Source organism: Bufo gargarizans, chromosome 2 (assembly GCF_014858855.1).
Source record: "Bufo gargarizans isolate SCDJY-AF-19 chromosome 2, ASM1485885v1, whole genome shotgun sequence".
In the NCBI taxonomy this organism is placed as follows: Eukaryota; Metazoa; Chordata; class Amphibia; order Anura; family Bufonidae; genus Bufo; species Bufo gargarizans.
In genome coordinates, this window is record NC_058081.1 from 141,645,205 (window position 1) to 141,667,352 (window position 22,148).

Sequence of the window (22,148 nt, forward strand, 5' to 3'; positions counted from 1 at the left end):
AGAGATACCATCGTAAGGCCAGCATTTCCCAAAATTGTTTCTGAACAGCTGAGGAAACATAAGGAGTAAATAGCTATTGCACAGATTTCATCTCAAAATGTATTTCCCTCTTATGAGCTACTACAAAGAATAAGATATAGGTCTTCAGTGGATAAAAGGTCTACAGGGGATAGGTGATCAATATAAGATCGGCAGGGTCCAACTCCCAGAACCCCCCGCTGATCGGCTGTGTAAAGGGCTTCTGGTGCTCATTTCAAGTGAACAGGAAAAAGGTATACCGGTAAATGCACTGCACCGCCGCTATAATGTAAACCGCGTGCAGATAAACAATTTAGAGGACGCAGCGACACACAAGCGCCATAGCCTCTTTAAACAGCTGACCATTTGAGGTCCTGAGTGTGTTTTTTTTTTTATCCCCTTTAAACAGATTCCCTTTTTATTTTGTTTGTTTTTGGTGCGGTAATTTGAAAACCCCTTAAACTCAAAAATGGCTCACAGAGGATGCAGAGAGTGCCGCAAGTAACCACCAATTTCCAAATAAGGCTGGTTTCACACGAGCAAGTGTCACGCTCCGGACTTGCGGTGCAGCACCAGTCCTGAACTTCAAGCACTGCCGGGGTGTCATAGTATTATATTGATTTATGATGCTATGTAACCCTTAGAGGTCTGGAATGTATTGGAAAAAACTGACAAAATGCTGTAGAACTGTAAGGCTTACATTGCATCATAAATCAATATAATTCTAAGCGACCCTGGCAGTGATAGAAGTTCAGGACAGGGGCAGCATTGCGAGTCTGGAGAGTGAAGCTCGCTCCTGTGAAACCAGCCTAAAATTCTGAATAATTTAAAGGGTTTTTTGTCCAAACTATACTAAGGATTTAAGCTTGCATTGTACTAATTTTAAACTAAAAAAAAACTTTTTTTTTTAAATGGTCTTTATAAAAAATATTAAACCTTTTTCTGTACAGGGCAGAGATGCTGTAGTAGCAGGAGCTGAATTATCTCTATACTCCGTCAGCCAGCTGACCTTAAGGCTCCTTATCTCTGAAAATATAAACACTCATAGCTCAGTCCTTATCTTACTGGTAAGAAAGTGGCCTAAAGAGGACCTTTGATCGGTCCAAACATTGTGAACTAAGTATCATGACATACAGCGGAGCCCGGGGATCTCACTGCACTTACTATTATCCCTGGGCGCCGCTCCATTCTCCTGTTATGTCCTCTGGTATGTTCTCACAGCCTGGGAGAAAAAAAAAAAAAAAACCTCCCAGGCTGTGAGCTCTGCGCTGCAATTGGCCAGCGCTACAGCCTAGGAGGAGGAGACGCCCGAGGGACTCCGCCTACTATAACCTACTGAGCTAAGATACCGGGGGGCATAGCGGGAGAACGGAGCGGCGCCCTGGGATAATAGTAAGTGCAGTGAGATCCCTGGGTGCCGCTGTATATGTCAGGATATTGGCGGCACATTTAGGAGGTCCAGATTATTGGGAATGAGCGTTTGCAGGAACTGTCGGTCATGATGATCTGGCCGATTATTGGTGCGTGTAAATCCACCTTTAAATAAGTGTTTATGACCTCTTAGAAAATAAGAGAAGGTTTACTAGATGACCTGCACAAAGTGAAAGTAAAAAGTACGATTCACACAGCTAGAAAGTTAACCCTTTGCGATAGAACGCCTCAACATTTTTAATAAAGACCAATTAATTTTTTTTGTTTTTAGCCCAAAATGAGTAAACGCAATCATAAAAAATTGCCTCCGAAGGTGTACGTAGCCTTTAATTATTGATTTTTTTTATAATTTTTTTTTTACCTGTACTCCCTAGTTGCTTGTAAAACCGATATTCCAGATGAAGCTGAGGAGCACGAGATTTAATTGGTTCCTGGGGGAAGAAGAAAAATAAATAATTAAAAAACATGCTTTACAACCAACACGTTTTAGGACACATGAATCAGTGTGGTTAAACAATTTTCCACATAAGGACCAATTAGAAGTATAGCATCTATAGGCTAACCAACAAGGCAAATCATGCATGCAATAGCAGTGGTCTCCTCTAGCGAGCCAGTGATTGCAGGGAAGCAGCTCGACAATCGACTGCTCTATCTGCCCGTGTAATAGTGCCTTTAGAATAATATATAACTGCAGTAAAGTGATCTGTACAGACCAATAATCTATTATTAGGCTTGGTGGCGAGTGTGAAAACTGCAGGAATTTATGGATTGTGTTTAAATCTTGATATGGACATGGAAAATTTAAAATATCATACATTCTTTAGAAATTTGTTAAACATAAAAATGTGATTTAAACAATAGGTCATTTTTGAAGACATATTCCCTTTAGGTCCATCCGAGCTAGAACAGTGCATGCAGTCAATACACTCTGCACAGAGGCGGACCCCCAACTGCTGTGCAACTCATCAATAGTAAATGGGATTAGGAATCAAGATCAGGTAAACAAAAGCACAGAATTAGGCCTCATGCACACGGCCGTTGTGGGTAAGGCACGGACAGAAACACCACCAAGCACTCCGTAGTGCTTCCATGCCTCCTTTCTGCACCGCAGCTCCAGATTGCGGACACAGTCAAGTGAATGGGTCTGTGATTGTCACATGTTATCTATTCTTTCCTTGTACAAATGACCTCTGCACAGGTCATGTCTAGAAAACTCTCCCATAGAAGTCACTGAGGTCCCTTCCTGAAAGTTGTGCCATGGGGCTGCCATAAAGCAATTTTCTTAATGCTTTCTAAACGCTGTTAAGAACAGCTCAGGTAAGATGGCTGCCCCCATAATCACGTACAGAAAAAAAAAATATTATTATTACTACAATAAAATAGATAAAAATTTGTGACATTTTCTTTACAGTTGAGTAATTTGGTTTTAGACCAATAATCCCCCCCAAAAAAAAAAAAAAAAAAAGAGAAGAGGAGGAAGATACTTACTACGTGGGCATAGTATGCTCCTGGAAGAAGTGCACACTAGTGGCTAGCTTTTCATGTAACCATCTCTGCTTCAAAAGAGCCCTACAATCATGTAGTTCTCACATTGGCCACTAAGGCTACTTTCACACTTGCAGCAGAGTGATCCGGCAAGCAGTTCAGTCGCCGAAACTGCCTGCCGGATCCGGCAAAGCGTATGCCAACTGATGGCATTTTTAAGACTGATCAGCATCCCGATCAGTCTGAAAAATGCATTGCAATACCAGATCACAGTCTTTCTGGTGTCATCCGGAAAAACGGATCCAGCATTTATTTTTTTCATGCGCAGACCGGAAGGACGGATCCGGCAGTCCAGTATTTTGAACGCCGGATCAGGCACTAATACATTCCTATGGCATTCAGGCAAGTCTTCAGTTTTTTTGGCCGGAGATAAAACCATAGCATGCTGCGGTTTTCTCTTTTGCCTGATCAGTCAAAAAGACTGAACTGAAGACATCCTGATGTATCCTGAATGGATTGCTCCCCATTCAGAATGCATGGGGATAAAACTGATCAGTTCTTTTCCAGTATAGAGCCCCTAGGACAGAACTCTAATAGGCTGACACCTCCTTGCCTGTGGAGATCACTTCTCACTGAATACTTTTGATAAATTCTCTCCCAAAATGTTGTATGTGGAGGAGATTGGTTTAGCTCTCACGTGCGCCACAATGTAATTGCACATTTCTGGTGTGGTGTAAAATGTATGGAGCAGGCCTAGCTGCTGAGCCCGCTCTATATGCTAAAACGGGCCCGACTGTGTACAGCTGGGCATCTGACTGCAATGACTAAGATTGGAGATGGCTCTAATCCTGATCACTTAACCCTTCAGATGCAGTGGTCAATAGTGACCATGGCATCTGAGCAGTAAGAGGGAGGTGGCTACCTTTGTCCTCAGACTAGAGCTTCCACGTTGAAATCACAGGACTCCAATCAGTCTAATGGAAGCCTGGGGCCACAGCTAACTGCCTGTTTAGCCTTGCTTGCGGCAGAGCTTAATAGGAAGCCCGTAAAAGTCCCACAGACTTCAAAAAGGTATATTATTGCAGTCTATGGTATATGCAATCAGTGGATTACATGTTTATATTCTCTAAGAGAACTAAAAATTACAGATAATTTATGTTTTATAAAAAAAAAAAAAAACTTTTAAAAAAAATCTAAAATCATCCCCATTTCCGATACAAAAATATTTAAAATAAATAAATAATTTAAAGTAGTAAAACACAACTAAATAAATTTGGTATTGTTGTTAGACCTTATGTAGACATCCATATTTTGCATCTGTCTGATCCACATATTTTTTGGTGGAATACACATGGACCCATTCATTTCTATGGGTGCACAAAGAAAAAAAAATAAAAGAAAAAAAGGTCTGCATCCGTATGTCCATTCCACAAATAGATATCCTATTCTTGTCACAAGAATAATGCTTTCTATTGATGGGAGTGAGAAAAATGCAGATTGTACACGGATCTATTGTGGACTCAAGGTTTGCAGACTGCAATATGAACAGTTGTGTACATAAAGCCTAATTATACTGACCCACAGAATAAGGGAGCATTCACACGAACGTGTTTTTCTTCCGTGTCCGTTCCGCGTCCGTTCCGCAATTTTGACGGACAATGCACGGACCCATTCATTTCTATGGGTCCGTGAAAATTGCGGTATGCCTTTTATTCTCATCCGTGTGCTGTCCGTTCCGTGTGTCCGTTCCGTGTGTTTTAGAACATGTCCTATACTTGGCCGCAAATCGCGGTCCATGGCCCCATAGAAAGTCATTGGGTCCGTGAAAAACGGATAGCACACGGAAATGCATCCGTGTGTCATCCGTTTTTAACGGACCCTTGGACTGAAAACATTCTAGGAAACCCCATTTCATTACCCATCCGTTTTTTTTGCGGACCGTGAATAACGGATGACACACGGAAGCACCACGTCCGTATTATACGGACTTGCGGAACGGAAAAGGAAAGATAACTGAAGACATACGGAACACACGGATCCGTGATTTACGGACCGCAAAACCAACACGGTCGTGTGAATGCTCCCTAAGGTCATCATGTCATATTTTTAGCCAACACTGAGGCAAAAAGAAAACCCGAAAAACATTGGAGTTATTTTTTTTTCAAAGTTAACCCGACAAAGAACTGTTTTCCAATACAAAAAAAATTCAAATATATTTTTTTGCCTTTGCAGTTTGTCCTATATTTCCTTGTAACTATGTTACCATGTTGTATGCTTTTTATTTTTTTTAAACACAAATAAAAATGATCAATTAAAAGCATTTGATTTTGAAACTGATGGTTTTCAAATATAGCAATGGTACAAATCAAATGCAAGTACAAAGCAGAAAACACTGAACAGTGTCCCCCATCCCAATACATGCAAACAGCATCCTCACTATTCCCATGACTATCATCTCCCATCTCCTATTGTGTGCAGTCGAATGCCCCGACACTGGCTAGGGACGCCTACTACCACTGAAGACACTGAAACCCACTGTGTATCCAGCATCCACACCCTCACCAACACCAGAGATGGCAATCCTGGGCTCGTTAACCAGTATTCCCATTGCTTCCAACTGCCGGCAGTATTTAGTGATTCAGCTTAGGACATGCCCCAGTGACCCCACTAAGACAATAGTAATGCCGTCATGTACATTTTTAGGCTGTTTTTTTCACAAAAATATATTATGAAATTTTATAAACCTTAGGCATCACACCAGCCTGACCAGCGAGCACATGTGATTAGCTCAATAGAGCCCCTCTGGTGACAGGTTCCCTGTAAAACGGACAAAAATTATGAAAATTCTAAGGCTCCATTCACACATGCGCAATTCCGTTCCGTATTTTGCGGAACGAAATTGCAGACCCATTAATTTCTATGGGGCCACACAATGTGCAGGCCCCGATCCGGAAATGCGGACCTGTGCTTCATCAATCAGGAACGCACATTGCCGGTGTCCGTGTTTTGTGGATGCAGAAAACACACACGGATGTGTGAATGGACCCTAACACTCGGCTTCTTAGAAGCAAGTTCTAGTGAAGAGTTTTCCTTTAGGATTGGTCATCCCTCACTAGGAAGGTAAGAAAGTATGAAGGTGCTGCATGATAATGGAAGATGCCGTAAGATCAATGTAAGATTTGCTAACACAGGAGTAAACCTGGAGAAAAGTGATATTTATACGGTCTAATCTCTGGAAGAAGCCAGACACAAGGGTGCTGCCCACCTCACAGCATCTAAGTAACCTGTTAACCAGGAAGCCAGCCATAGTTTATACATGTGCTCCACAGCAGGAAAAGGAAGGAAGCAGGGGTTTAGGTCAGGAAACTGAAGACAAACGTAGTCCTGGCAAGAGCACAAACATGACTGCCATATACTCACCAGTTTAATTGCCACATATTCATTTGTGTAAAGATTCTTGCCTGAAGGAGAAGGAACAAAGAATTACACACTTGTAGGACTGTCACCCTGACAATCTTGCTACTTCCCACTCCTTTGACTCTTGCAGATTGTAATTTGCACAAGTACCAAGAAAAATGTTTCAATTTCAGAGAAGTATAAAAAGGAAGGAAATGGAGGGGGGGGAAAAAAATAAACACCACAACACACACCAAACAAATACAAATGTACACAATCTGCTATAATGACACAGAAAAATTAAGGGCTTCTTTGTTGAAGGTCACATGCAGTGGGAATAGAGATTTAGGTCTTTTCAATCTAAAAAGGAACCACTGTAATAAGTATTACCAATGATAGAACATATGTAATCCAGAATATGGCAAAGCTAATACCATTCACACCTATGTATGTAAATGTTTCAACCATTTAATAAATATATATATATACACACACACACACACACACATATACACACAGTACTGTGTGAGGGGATACAATAGTGTTATTTGCCGTCAAAACAGCATCAATTCTTCTAGGTACACTTGCACACAGTTTTTGAAGAACGGGGATGTTCCAGACATCTTGGAGAACTAATCGTAGATCTTCTGTGAACGTAGGCTTGCTTAAATCCTTCTGTCTCATCATGTAATCTCAGACAGACTCAATGAGGTTTACATCAGAGCTCTGTGGGGCCTAATCACTTCCAGGACTTGTTCTTCTTTACTCTGAAGATCGTTCTAGACACTGGCTGAATACATTTGGAGCCAGACACCTCCCTGATGACACTGCATGATTGATAGGTTTCTGTCTGAAATTCTCTACATTGAGGACATCATTAAGTAATCCACAACTCCATTTGCTGAAACACAGCCTCACATTTGCAAGGAACTTAGACCATGCTTGACTACTGCCTACAGATGCTCATTATTGTATCTCTCCAGCCCTTCAGCAAACTGCCTTTTATTACGGCCAAATTTCACATTTTGACTCATCAGTCAAGAGCACCTGCTGTCATTTTTCTGCACCCCAAGTCCTAAGTTTTCATGCACAGTTGGGTCACTTTACCTCCTTTCCAAGTCAAAGCTATGGCTTTCTGGCTGCAGTACTTCCATGAACACTACTCATGACCAGGCTTCTTCAAACAGAAGATGTGTGTATCTTGGTTTCACTGGTTTCCTTCAGTTCTGAGATTATGGGACTGCTGGGTATCTTCCAATTTAGAAGGAAAGTAAGTGAGATGCGTCTTCCATCTGCCGCACTAGGGGCTCTTTCACACTTGCGTTGTCCAGATCCGTCGTGTACTCCATTTGCCAGAATTACACGCCGGATCCGGAAAAACGCAAGTGAACTGAAAGCATTTGAAGACGGATCAGTCTTCAAAATGCGTTCAGTGTTACTATGGCAGCCAGGACGCTATTAAAGTCCTGGTTGCCATAGTAGTAGTAGGGAGTTGGGGAGCAGTATACTTACCGATCGTGCAGCTCACGGGGCGCTCCAGAATGATGTCAGAGCGCCCCGGGAGTCCATGCGATCACGTCATCCATGCGCATGGGGCGCCCTGACGTCACTCTGGAGCGCCCCGGGAGCCGCACGGACGGTAAGTATAGTGCTCCCACGCTCCCCACTACACTTTACCATTGCAAACAGGACTTTAGCGTCCCGGCAGCCACGGTAACCATTCAGAAAAAGCTAAACGTCGGATCCGGCAATGCGCCGAAACTAAGTTTAGCTTAAGGCCGGATCCGGATTAATGCCTTTCAATAGGCATCAATTCCGGATTCGGCCTTGCGGCAAGTGTTCAGGATTTTTGGCCGGAGCAAAAAGCGCAGCATGCTGCGGTATTTTCTCCAGCCAAAAAACGTTCCGGTCCTGAACTGAAGACATCCTGATGCATCCTGAACGGATTTCTCTCCATTCAGAATGCATTAGGATAAAACTGATCAGGAAAAGAACGCAAGTGTGAAAGAGCCCTAAGTTTCCTTGGCCAACCACAGACTACGGTTTTCAAACTTGCCTGTTTATACAGCACCTCTTGAAACCCCAGTCTGCTTTGAAATCAGACCTTGCTGATACAGTAGACCTACCTTATGTCTTGTTCAAGTGCTCAGTCTTGCTGTGTTGAGCAAAGCGAGCTTTGTATGTTACATCTGAAGTCGCTTTTTTCAAAACTCTGGGTAAATACTGTACAGAGATCCATCTCCGTACAGTATTAAAATGTATGGGCTCCAATGAGCTCTAGTTAGTCACGCGTAACTTCATTGAATAAGTTCGGTATTTGATTTTTAAAGTGTAACTCTGTTCGGATTCAAGTTTTGAAGTGGCTTTTGCCTTTAAAAAAATCAAATACTTAACTTATTCAACGCGCGACTTTGTGAATACATAACTTTGGCTCATCAAAGTTCATACATTTTAATAGTGTAAGGAGACGGATCTCCATACAGTATTTTTCACTTTATAATGTCTGTGCATCTTATGGAAGCGCTCACTAGTATGTATTAGGAGCGGGAAGCGAAGCGCCACAAAAGCAGGTAATATTTACCCTCCCTGGTCTGCGCCATGGCTCCTCTTCAGCTGTCCCGCTACCATCTTTCTGGCCTGCGCTGCACTGTCCTGACCCCGTACAGCGCCAGGACGAAGTGCGCGCACTATGACCTGATGCTGCACGCAGTCATGTGACAATGCAGCGCAGGCCGGGAAGATGGGAGCGCGACAGCTGAAGAGGAGCCGTGGAGCAGGACAGGTAAGATGATTTTTTTATTTTAGTCAGGTCTGGGGCTACTGATGGGCTAATCTCAGGTCTGGGGCTACTGATGGGCTAATCTCAGGTCTGGGGCTACTGATGGGCTAATCTCAGGTCTTGTAAGGCTCTAAGTGGGCTGATATGAGGTCTAATGAAAAATATTTTTTCTTATTTTTCTACTCTAAAATCTGGGGTGCGTCTTATAAAGTGAAAAATACGGTAATCCAAACTGTCTTCCACATCCTCACCTTTTTAGCAGAGTTTCTGTTTCAGTTAAAAACCTGTTTCAACCTTCATATGAAAATCTCCATCGCCAGTTTGGTATGATTTGTTAATTCCTGACTATAAGTAAACGCACACATTCAGGATTTATGTGCGGAGAATTGCACACTAACCATGCCGTTCTGACCTAGCCGTTTAGGATTTGTTGGAAGCAGTGGTCATGCAAGGGCACATCACATGGCGAACAGGCTCCGGACGGAAAAAACAGACCACCAATAGAGAAGAAGATCGATTGATCCGGCAATGAGCACAAGCAGCTCCCAGTTTTGTGGTGGTACCTTTATTACACATCCCTGTTTCTACCCAGAACATTTTGAGATGTTTATCAGAAGGAAATTTGATGTCAAGGTGCCAATTACATGTCCTAACTAGGGGTGCACCGAAATGAAAATTCTGGTCCGAAACCGAAAATTCAGGATGCCCTTGACCGAAAACCGAAACTGCCTTTTTGCCCAAATACTTTTAAAATACTTTTTTTTTTTATTATGATATTTATAATAGTGCCATCCACAGACCCCCCCACCTCATAACAGTGCCATCCACAGACCCCCACCCACCCCATAACAGTGCCATCCACAGACCCCCACCCACCCCATAACAGTGCCATCCACAGACCCCCCCCCCCCCCATTGCTGCTCCAGTACAGACTAGTTATAAAATGTGTACAATTAATAAGGATTCTATTCATGAGGCCCCCTCTGCAGTAGAACATTCAATATAGCCACATCCTACTCACAGGGCTGTTATCTTAATGCCGGCCGGGCAGACGAGCGGCAGCGTCACGACTGACGTCACATGCCTGCGCCGCCTCCTTCATTCAGAAAGTAGGCCGGGCACATGACATCAGTTGTGACGCTGCCGCTCGTCTGCCCGGCCGGCCAGCATTAAGATAACAGCCCTGTGAGTAGGATGTGGCTATATTGAATGTTCTACTGCAGAGGGGGCCTCATGAATAGAATCCTTATTAATTGTACACATTTTATAACTACTGGAGCTGGGGGCCGGAGAACAGTGAACGCACCGGCCCCCAGCTCCTCCTCCCAGCTGATACATCGCAGCCTGCGATGCTGGAGCATGGCAGGCTGCGATGTCAAAAGGTGGCGGAACGCCGTTCCGGTGCGTTCCGCCAGAAAAAAAGCCCTGTAATATAACCAACCATATTTTCTGCCGATATGTACCAATATCGGCCAAAATGGATTAGGCCCATTTTCGGCCGATATTTTCAGCCGCCGGAATTTCGGTGCACCCCTAGTCCTAACATTTACAGTCAGCCACAGTTGCCTTTATTTGTAGTGGTGTCTTGAATGAGGAACCTGGACTGCTATGGACAAGAACAGTTTCGTCGTAAGTCTCTGAAATATCATAAATATCATCCACAAAACTCAGCAATAACGCCACATATGAACCCACAAGTTCACATACGACAGATCTGCTGAGGTTTTCCCACTGCTGAATTGTAAGCACACAAAGTGGAGGGTGCACTGGGTCGTTACAGAAGCAGTGCACCAAGAGCTTTGGGCGACCCCCTGGTACTCCAAGTTGCTAATTTGCACATTAAAAAACCTACCAGGAAATATGCCTGGTTTAATATGGCTGATCATGCTAACAAATGCTCTTGATCCGCATCCGTTGCTCCTCTCCTCAAAAGAAAAAGAGATTTGGAGGGGGGGGGGGGGGGGGGGGGGGTGGAGTCCTTTGCGGACAAGAATAGGCAGTTATATTAAAGGCTGTCCGCGCAGTTCGGCAAATTGCGGAACGCACATGGATGCCATCCGTGTTTTGCGGACCGCAAAACACACAATGGTCGTGTGCATGAGGCCTTATACTTAGGATTTCTGCTGCAGATTTACCCCTTGAAAGGCAGAGGAATAAACTTGCTGCAAATCCACAGGAAAAAAAATAAGATAAAAAAAAAAACACATGAGGATTTTGCTATGATAGCACTATGGAAAATGCACTGACCGCGGCACGTGAAAGGGTTATTCTGCCGGCATCACCGCATACAGCGATGCCAGCAGATGCAGAAGCCGCATTCCCTCACGTACATGTACGTGAAAATGTGTGAAGGGGTTAAGCAGATTCTGCACTAAAATTACACACGTAAATGGGGTTACTAAAACCCCCCCATCACAAATACAGGTAAAAAAATAAAATAAAAAATAAAAGGAGGAGTAGAATTATAGCCATATAGTGAATGAGAATATTCACATAACAAGTATATCACATTTATGTTACAGATTGCAAAATATATATTATCTTACCTAACCGTAGTTCCCCAAAGTTTCCACAGCCAATCTTCTTTCCCACCCTAAAGTTGGGTCCCACCATAAGAACCCCTGAGGAGGTGGTCGAGCTGGACGGCCGGGAGCTATGACCAGTCCGTACTGGCAAAGCTTTAGTTGCTCGTGGTCGGTCATCTTTCTCCCTGTTGCTATGGTCCATGTTAATATACCATAAGAGCTATTCCTCCAAATCCCAGCTGATGCTAGGAGACTCCCAAACCACAGAGGCAGAAAACAGTGGGGGGGCCAAAAATGACCCAGCAGAGTACCCGCAGGGGCCAAAGAAGCTGATCACATCACCGCACAGACTTGCCAAGGTACCATCTCACATCCACTCAGCAACTTCATGGTGGAGGCTTCCCATAGTATCCTTTGAGAAAAGAAAAATGAGATGAAAGTCAGTAAACAGAGCACTTTGTCCTGTCAATTCCTTTTAAACAGGGAGCCTGGTTATACATAGAGAAAAAAGGGGAGCAAACCTCTCATTATATGACTATCAACAGCACTCATCTTATTAGACACCAGTGGTGCCTGATGGATCCCACTGGCTCATAATGGGTTCATAGAGTTTGTAATGGTGTCAGCCATTTTGAAGGGAAGAATAGAGTAGCATGTTGCACTACTTTGGAAATTACAGATTTTCCTAAATGAAATATGAACATTCTATAGGTAACAGTGCTTGCATTATATAAGAGAAATTATAATATATATAACAAATCCGTTGTTCTGTTTCCTTTTCTGTTCCATTTTTCCGTTCCGTTTTTCCATATGGCATATACAGTAATTACATAGAAAAAAATTGGGCTGGGCATAACATTTTCAATAGATGGTTCTGCAAAAAAACGGAACCGATACGGAAGACATACGGATGCATTTCCGTATGTGTTCAGTTTTTTTTTGCGGACCCATTGACTTAAATGGAGCAACGGAACGCGATTTGCAGGCAATAATAGGACATGCTCTATCTTTCAACGGAATGGAAAAACGGAAACGAAATGCATACGAGTACATTCCGTTTTTTTTTGAGGAACCATTTAAATGAATGGTTCCGTATACAGAACGTAAAAAACAGCCCGTGGGAAAAAAAATAATAATAAAAAAACGGCCTTAGCGATGTGGTCCTGCTCCTATAACAGACAGGGGTATGAATTGACTGTAAATATATTTTTAGGGCTCCCTTAAAAAGTGTGGATGTTGGGAATTAACCTAATTGTCTGGTAGCGTTCCGTGGAGCACTAGAGAAGAAGTCTTGAAGATGGGAGATCTGGTTTATGGAAGAGGCTAGTCATAGAGCCCGCTCACACAGCATAACGTAGAGCACAGGTAGAGAGGAGAGAGGACAAGCAGGGGTGCAGCACTGCGGAAAGCTTTGTGGGCGAGGGTGATAAGTTGCAATTGTATTCTATAAAGAACAGGTAACCAGTGCATGGACAGTCACCAGGTGGAGGCATCGGTACAGTGGTTGGACAGAAGAGGAGCCTGGCTGCTACATTCAGGACTGACTGGAGACGGGAGGGATCGGGGAGATAAAACAGATTAGCAGCGAGTTACAGTAATGATGAATCAGAGCTACAATAAATCATAATGGCATAATACACAGCATTCCCGAAAAAAGGTTGTACAGACTACAGATACTGATGACCCTTCGTCAGGATTGGGCATCAATATGATATGGTTGGGGGTCCAACACCCGGCACCACCACCAATCAGCAGTTTTGGACATCAGCAGCACCAGAAACATACAGTGTATGGGACAAAAGGAGAAGGCTTCCTATACAAGTAGTTTCTGGCACCACTCTCACATTAACAGGAGCTAAGCTGCAGTACCTCACCACAGCCACTGCACACTGTATGGCGCTGTCTGCCTCCAGACGATCTGTTAGGCTGGGTTCACATCACGGTTTTTCTCCATCAGACTAATGCCATACAGTGGCATCCGTTCACCATACAGTTCCATCGTCAAAAAAATATAAATAAATATGTGTGTATATATTTATATATTTTTTTTTTTTACTGGACTGTGCAAGATACAAGAACATGGAGCGCTGTGTTTTTTTAATCCCCCCCCCCCCCTCAACATATACATCAAACGGAGGCTTAAAACGTGATCCCACCCCAGCATATGGGTCATCAATATCCAAGTAACTGAAAACCCCTCACGTAAGCCAAGTACAAAACAAGTGAAATCTGCAATAATTTATAGCCACTTTTCAACAAGCAAATAGCACAAACACAGATTCAGAAACAGACATTTTGTGGCTTTCAATCCCAAAAGGTTAAAAGAAGAAGCGGCTTTCGCTTTCATACATCTCCGCCTCTCCCTTTGTGCGGCTATAAATAAGGCATGTGCCTTACCCCTGCTGCTGCTGGCCGGCTGCGCACATCAAAGCACTTATTAACCTGGGTGGTGCTTTCCCAGAGCTATCTGCTTCCTTGATCTGCTTCTCAACCCTGCACCTACATTCACTGCTGACCCGACAAAACCTGCACAAGATGCCAGCCAGGAACACACAGTGCAGGGGGAAGACAGATTTACCCTCTCATGTCACTACAGAGCGGCCTGCAAGACAGGCTTTGGTAATAATGGAAGCTACGACTCGAGCGTGAGCAGAGAGAAATAAAAAGTATATATGTGGCAGTTCAAAATGCAGAGAATTCTGGTGAGCCTGCGATGGGCTTGTGCTGATACACAGCAGCCAATCTGAACAGGCAGAGTGGAGCGGACTGAACCAATGATGAGGTGGGGGGGTCTCAGACTACTGTAGCTACACTGAATCAGATCACCCATCTGGCCTAATAGAGACAAGTTAAAAAGCAGCATAACCAATGATAATAAACAGCAGGTAAAGCATCACCGACAGGTACTGCCTTACTTATAACTAAGCTCATGAATGGACAGTTACTTTAAAACCAATCGCATTCTTTCAACCCACAAATAGGGCGTCAATAGATTTAGGCTAGGTCTACACGGCGACAGTAAGTCGCACGACAGATAGGACACAACTACACTGCAACATTTGTTGCGCAATATTTTTTTATAATGTTAGTCTATGGCAGGGATGGCCAACATGAGGCTCTCCAGCTGTTGCAAAACTACAACTCCCAGCATGCCCAAACTGACTACAGCTAGCAGCCTACAGCAGGGCATGGTGGGAGTTGTAGTTTTGCAACAGCTGGAGAGCCGCAGGTTGGCCATACCTGGTCTATGGTGTCGCACTGCGACATGCTGCGACGCAACGGTCTAAGAAAAATTCATTTTGAATGTTTTTTTTTGCGACTGTCGCAGTCGTAGCATGTCACATGTCGCAGTACGACTCCATAGACTACCATTTAAAAAATGTCGCTGTGTAGACCTAGCCATAGGCCTCCTTTTCAAAAAATGTGGGTAAATGAATCGTAACCTCACTGCCATTAAGGTCACAGGCAAAAGGCTAAAATTACATTTGTTCTAGCAACCAATCATGTTCCAGCTCCTTTGAAAAATCAAAGGTGGAATCTGATTGGTCGCTATGGGCAACTAAACCAGTTCTACTTTACACCAGTTTGATAAATGAGCCAGTTACTAAATATCACGTCTAAGGCCTCATGCATACGACCATGTGTGTTTCGTGGTCCACAAACCATGGATCCCGCTGTATGCATGGGTTTTTTGTTCCTGAAGGAATGTCCTATAGGACATGTTCTATCCTTTTTGGAGGCCATACGGTCTTGTGCATAGGGCCTAAATCACATTTCTGTGTTTAAATACTGGCTATGTCATAACACAAAACTGGCTGGCAAGGTGGCACTAAATTATGGCACAAGTGGGAAGTAAATATGATGCTGTTTTGGAGTAACAAGAGAATAGGAAAAGAGAATACATTGGGGGGATTTAACAAACCAAATGTGACTAAATTCTGGTTAAAGCTCTTGACCTTTAGGCCTCATGCACACGACCGTGACTTTTTTGTGGTCCGCAAACCAGGCGCCAGCAATATAAATGCCTATTCTTGTCTGCAAAGGGCGGACAACAATAGGACAGGTTATATTTTTTTTTTGCGGGGCCGCGGAACGGAGCCACGGATGCGGACAGCACACGGAGTGCGCATCTTTTGCGGCCCCATTGAAGTGAATGGGTCCGCATCAGAGCTGTCAAAACGGCGGCTCAGATGCGGACCCAAACAACGGTCACGTGCATGAGGCCTTAATCAAAGATCGGCGGTTTTATACCAGCTTATACTGGTCTTAGATTCTGCCTGCACTGCCCAAGGATGTGCCCAATTTATGTAGAGGTGCAGGCATCATCATACATGAAGCGCATCCTCAACTGTCCGTGCACCTGGATTAAATAATAATAATAATAATAATAATAATAATAATAATAATAAATAAATAAATAAAAAAAACACACACAACACACACGTCAACCCGACTACAGTGGTTTTCAATCTTCTTTTATGCCTGTAGCGAGGCTACTTTCACACTCGCGTTTTGGCTTTCCGTTTGTGAGATCCGTTCAGGGCTCTCACAAGCGGTCCAAAACTGATCAGTTTTGCTCTAGTGCATTCTGAATGGAAAAGGATCCGCTCAGAATGCATCAGTTTGCCTCCGTCTCCATTCTACTTTGGAGGCGGACACCATAACTGCTTGCAGCGTTTTGCTGTCTGTTGAAACTGAGCCAAACGGATGCGTCCTGGCACACAATGTAAGTCAACGGGAACGGATCCGTTTTCACTAACACAATCTGGCTAAATAGAAAACGGATCCGTCCTCCATTGACTTTCAATGGTGTTCAAGACGGATCTATCTTAGCTATGTTAAAGATAATACAAACAAATCCATTCTGAACAGATGCAGACAGTTGGAGCCATTCAGATAATCTGTCTGTGCAGATCCATGACGGATCCACACCAAACGCGTGTGAAAGTAGCCTTAGTAAATTTGTTGCCCCGCCACGGCACTCCCAAGTGGGGAGGACAGCATAAAAAAAATCTGCATGCCGTCTGTATCGCTAAATTTAAAGGAGAAGTTTAACACAAGGTTCAGAAGCGGAACTACACTTCAATATGAAGCCAAACAATAAGCAATGTCTCAGGAATATGCTCCAGAGATGACCACACTGATGTATGAGCCAGGACACAGAATTTTCCAGAAACGTACACAAAAACCCACAACAGGCTAACACAGGACGCTCGACCAAGAGCTTATTCACACACGTCCGTAAATCAGGACGTGGGCAGCACACGTATCCATTGATTTTAATATGTTAATTCACATATCCTTGTATTTTCTGGACATCTATCAACTGAAGTCTATGGTTCCATGAAGACCACCGATGGATGAACGAAGGCCCCCAGGTTCTGTCAAGGGGTTTTATAGACCATTTGTAGGAATCACTTTTCAGCCTAGCAGTGCACGAAAAATATGGATGACACATGGAGGGCAAAAAACGGATGTATGGATCACACATGGACTATTCATGGCTGAAACACCAACCATCTTTTTACGGATTCAACAACACAGCAAGAGGTCAAACTACAAGAAATAAGACATGAAATTGTACAAAATGTTCATTTTTAAAAGGGAAATGTTAACCAGTTCTGTAACGTATCAGGGCAGGGTATATACAAGTCATAGCCTGGGATTAAACATCAAGGCGAGACGATTGCAGCAAACATACCCTTCCTCCAGTATAAAGGCGCTCATCCAGGGATCAGCCCATATATTATTGAACAGCCTAGAAGGACAGATGAGTGATTACTGCATTAAGGAGGCTGGACATCGCCACGCAGACACACACTTCTCCACTACACCCGTCAGTATTAGGACTCATGCCCACGACCGTTGTGGTCCGCATCTGAGCCGCAGTTCTTGCGGCTCTGGTGCGGACAGCACTCCGTGTGCTGTCCGCACCAGTTGCTCCGTTCCGTGGTCTGCAAAAAAATATAACATGTCTTATTCTTGTCCGTTTTGTGGACAATAGGCATTTCTACAATGGGCCGCCTGTTCCATTTCACAAATTCGGAAGGCACACGGGCGGCTTCCGAGTTTTGCGGACCACAAAAAAAAACTGAACGGTCGTGTGCATGAGGCCTTAGACAAAAGGTTGCAGACAAATTCAATAATAAAAAAATAAAATAAAAAAAAAGTGATCAATAAAAAAAATCCTATGGGGTAAAGGGGGCACTCACTCACTGGTGGCAGAGTACAGTAGCCTGCAGTTTCCTTATCTCCTGTGTGGGGGGCAGCGGTGAAGGCCATATTGCTGTAATCTTGAGCTAGAGCCTCCTGCACACAACTGTATTTTCGGTCCACATTTTCTCAGGATCGCATGTGGACCTATTAATTTCTATGGGACCGCAAATAATGTGGACAGCACACAATGTCATCAGTGCACCATTTGTGTCCATTCCGCAAATCATACTGTAGAACCTGTCCTATTCTTTGGCGCACTGCAGACTAGAACAGGCACTTCTATAAAGATTTTGCGGCATTCACACGGCTGGTATCCGTATTTTGCGGACCACAAAGACCATACAGTTGCAGGCATTCGGCCTAAAGTAAAGGGACTTGTCTGTCGACCTCATAACCGCAAAGACTACAAACTTAGTTCAACAACTTGATTATAAAAATGTGCTATCACTGGGTTGCTTTAAACCCTTTAATGCAGAACACCGTGCATGTTCTGTGGGGGATGCATTGCCAGAATGCATTCCGCCATACCTGCACGGCGGGATGATTGGGCAGGCACTGGAGCGGTGCACGCCCGATTACTGCAGGGGTCTGGCAGTCCCTGGTAGCCGGGTCCCTGCTGTATCCGCTGGCATCACTGTAAACAGCGATGCCGGCGGATTAACCCTTTACATGCCGTCGTCCGCGCTGACCGCGCCATAGAAGTGGTTTGCGGCGAGTAAAGCAGCGCATTGAGTCCCCGCGTTGCTGTGGCGGGGACTCGATACGTGACAAGGCAGCCCGATGCCGTACAGAGGCTGCCCAATGCCCTGCACGGCATCAGGACCTGCCTTCTAAGGGTGCAAAGGAGACCCAGCCTCAGGCTAGGTCTCCTATGCAACCTGTTTGTGCATTACACACAGTAGTACACGAACAGGCAATGCAGTACAATACAGATGTATTGTAATGCATTGCAGAGGGGATCAGACCCCCAAAAGTTAAAGTCCCAGAGTGGGACAGAAAAAGTAAAAAAAGAAAAAGAAAAAAAAAAAAAAGAAAAACCCGCACATTTTTGTCACCAACACCAAGCGATCAAAAAGGCGTATGCCCCCCAAAAATAGTACCTAACCATCACCTCATCCCGCAAAAAATGAGAGTCTACATAGGACAATCGCCCAAAAAAAATAAGAAAAAACTATGGCTCTCAGTCTATGGAGACACTAAAACATGATTTTTTTTTTTTTGTTTCAAAAAGGCTTTACTGTTGTAGAAGTGAAACAAAACAAAAAAACAAGTATACATATTAGATTTTGCCACATCCGTAAAAACCTGCTCTATAAAAATACATGACGTAACCCCTCAGATGAACACTGTATAATATAAGTGTAAAAATGCCATTTTGTCACCTTACATCACAAAAAGTAAAATAGAAAGCAATCAAAAAGGCATACGCACTCCAAAATTGTACAAATCAAACAGTCATCTCATGCTGATAAAAAATGAGCCCCTACATAAGACATTCGCCCAAAAAATATAAAAAAACAAAAACAAACACTTATGACTTTCAGAATATGGAGACCCTAAATTCCTTTTTTTTTTTTTAATGCTTTATTATGTAAAACTGAAACAAACAAAAGAAAAGTTGTCATATTTGGTATTGTCACGTCCGTAACAACCTGCTCTATAAAAATAGCTCATGATCTAACCTGTCAGATGAACAGCTATTTTCTTGTTACCTTGCTTCACAAAAAGTGTAATAAAGAGCAACCAAAAATCATCTGTACCCTAAAATAGTACCAATAAGACTGCCAGCTTATCCCGTAGTTTACAAAATGGGGTCACTTTTTTTGTAGTTTCTACTCATGGGGTGCATCGGGGGGGGGGGGTCTCCAAATGTGACATGGCAAGTTAAAATTATCCCAGTGAAATCTGCCCCCCAAAAACCATATGATGTTCCTTTCCTTCTGCGCCCTGCCGTGTGGCCATACAGCAGTTTTTACCACATATGGGGTGTTTCTGTAAACTACAGAATCAAGGCAATAAATAGAGTTTTGTCTGGCTGTTAACCTTTGCTTTCGTAGCGAAAAAAAAAAAAAGATTAAAATGGAGAATCTGCCCAAAAAGTTAATTCTGAAATTTTATCTCTATTTTCCATGAATTCCTGTGGAACACTTAAAGGGTTAACAAAGTTTGTAAAATCAGTTTTGAATACCTTGAGGGGTGAAGTTTCTAAAATCTGGTAGTTTTTGGGTGGTTTCTATTATGTAAGCCTCACAAAGTGACTTCAGACCTGAACTGGTCCTTAAAAAGTGGGTTTTGGAAATTTTCGGAAAAATTTCAAGATTTGCTTCTAAACCTTCTAACGTCCCCAAAAAATAAAATGGCATTCACAAAATGATCCAAACATGAAGTAGACACATGGGGAATGTAAAGTAATAATTTTAGGAGACACTATCCGTTTTAAAAGCAGAGAAATTGAAATTAGGAAAGTTGCTAATTTTTACACATTTTTGTTAAATTTGGCATTTTTTTTATAAATAAAAATGAAATATTTTGATTCAAATTTACCAGTGTCATAAAGTACAATATGTGACAAGAAAACAATCTCAGAATGACCTGGATAAGTAAAAGAGTTTTAAAGTTATCACCAAATAAGGGTACTTTCACACTTGCGTTGCTTGATTCCGGCAGGCAGTTCCGTTGCCTGAACTGACTGCCTGATCAGGCAAACTGTATGCAAACGGATGTCTTTTTTTCTGACTGATCAGGCATTTTTCAGACTGATCAGGATCCTGATCAGTCAGAAAAATGCCTGATCAGTCAGAAAAATGCATTGCAATACCGGATCCGTTTTTCCGGTGTCATCAGGCAAAACGGATCAGTTTTTTTTTTTTTTTTTCATTTTTAAAGGTCTGCGCATGCGCAGACCGGAAGGACGGATCCGGCATTCCGGTATTTTGAATGCCGGATCCGGCACTAATACATTCCTATGGAAAAAAATGCCGGATCCGGCATTCAGGCAAGTCTTCTGTTTTTTTCGCCGGAGATAAAACCGTAGCATGCTACGGTTTTCTCTTTTGCCTGATCAGTCAAAACGACTGAACTGAAGACATCCTGATGCAAACTGAACGGATTACTCTCCATTCAGAATGCATGGGGATATGCCTGATCAGTTATTTTCCGGTATAGAGCCCCTGTGACTGAACTCTATGCCGGAAAAGAAAAACGCAAGTGTGAAAGTACCCTAAAGTGACATGTCAAATTTTCAAAAATCAGTCTGGTCCTTAAAGGGGTTATCCCATCTTAGACAATGGGGGCATATCGCAAGGATATGCCCCCATTGTCTGATAGGTGCGTGTCCCACCGCTGGGACCCGCACCTATAAGGAGAACGGAGCAGAGAAAGTGGAGGAGGGCGCACTGCACATGCGCAGCCGCCCTCCGTTCATTTCTAAGGAGCCGCCAAAAATAGCCGAGCGCTGGCTCGGCTATTTCCGTCAGCCCCATAGAAATGAATGGGAGCGTTGGCCGCGCATGTGCGGTGCGCTCCCATTCACTTCAATGGGAGAGGCGGGGAGCTGTGCGTGGTGGTGGTCGGACCCTGGGAAACCCGGGGTCCTCCAGCCACAACTCTCCCCGGCTCCGTTCTCGTTGTAGGTGCGGGTCCTGCACCTATCAGACAATGGGGGCATATCCTTGCGATATGCCCCCATTGTCTAAGATAGGATAACCCCTTTAAGGTGAAAAAATTTGCGGTCCTTAAGGGGATAAATCCCAGGACAATTAGCTTTTGGCCTTACATTGTTTGAAAATTTGTATATATATATATTTATTAATTTTTTTTTTTTTTTTTTTTTTTTCAATCAATATTGGGAGAGAGCTTAGAAAAAAAAAAAAACTAAAAACACCAAATGTCCAAAGCCTTGTCAGCAGTACTTGTATACACCACATTGGCCAGTGCTTTGAGGATGTGCAGGCTGCCTGTATCCATTTCCATCCACCCAGGTCATGTGACAGAAAACCGATGATGTCACTTTGTTGACAAACACTAGTGCTTTGTGTTAGGCTACTTTCATACTCGCGTTTGGTGCGGATCCGTCATGGACGGAATCGTATAGATAATACAACCGGCTGCATCAGTTCAGAATTGATCAGTTTGTATTATCTTTAACATAGCCAAGACGGATCCGTCTTGAACACCATTGAAAGTCAAAGGAGGATGGATCCGTTTTCTATTGTGTCAGTGAAAACGGATTCGTCCCCATTGACTTATATTGTGTGTCGGGACGGATCCCTTTGGCTCAGTTTCGTCAGACGGACAAC

The 22,148-nt window shown here is 43.4% G+C and overlaps 1 protein-coding gene across 2 annotated transcripts in view; it reads right to left on the reverse strand.

Annotated features, from left to right (window-relative positions):
• Positions 1-22,148, reverse strand: part of CSNK1G1 (casein kinase 1 gamma 1) — a 73,222-nt gene that overhangs the window by 39,722 nt on the left and 11,352 nt on the right. For both annotated transcript variants that reach the window (XM_044279533.1, XM_044279532.1), the window contains exons 2-4: positions 11,656-12,046; positions 6,355-6,395; positions 1,811-1,880 (exon numbers count right to left, since the gene is read on the reverse strand). In XM_044279533.1, the coding sequence (XP_044135468.1) occupies positions 1,811-1,880; positions 6,355-6,395; positions 11,656-11,836 (292 nt within the window). In that variant the 5' untranslated portion in view covers positions 11,837-12,046. The remainder of the gene's footprint in view (positions 1-1,810; positions 1,881-6,354; positions 6,396-11,655; positions 12,047-22,148) is intronic.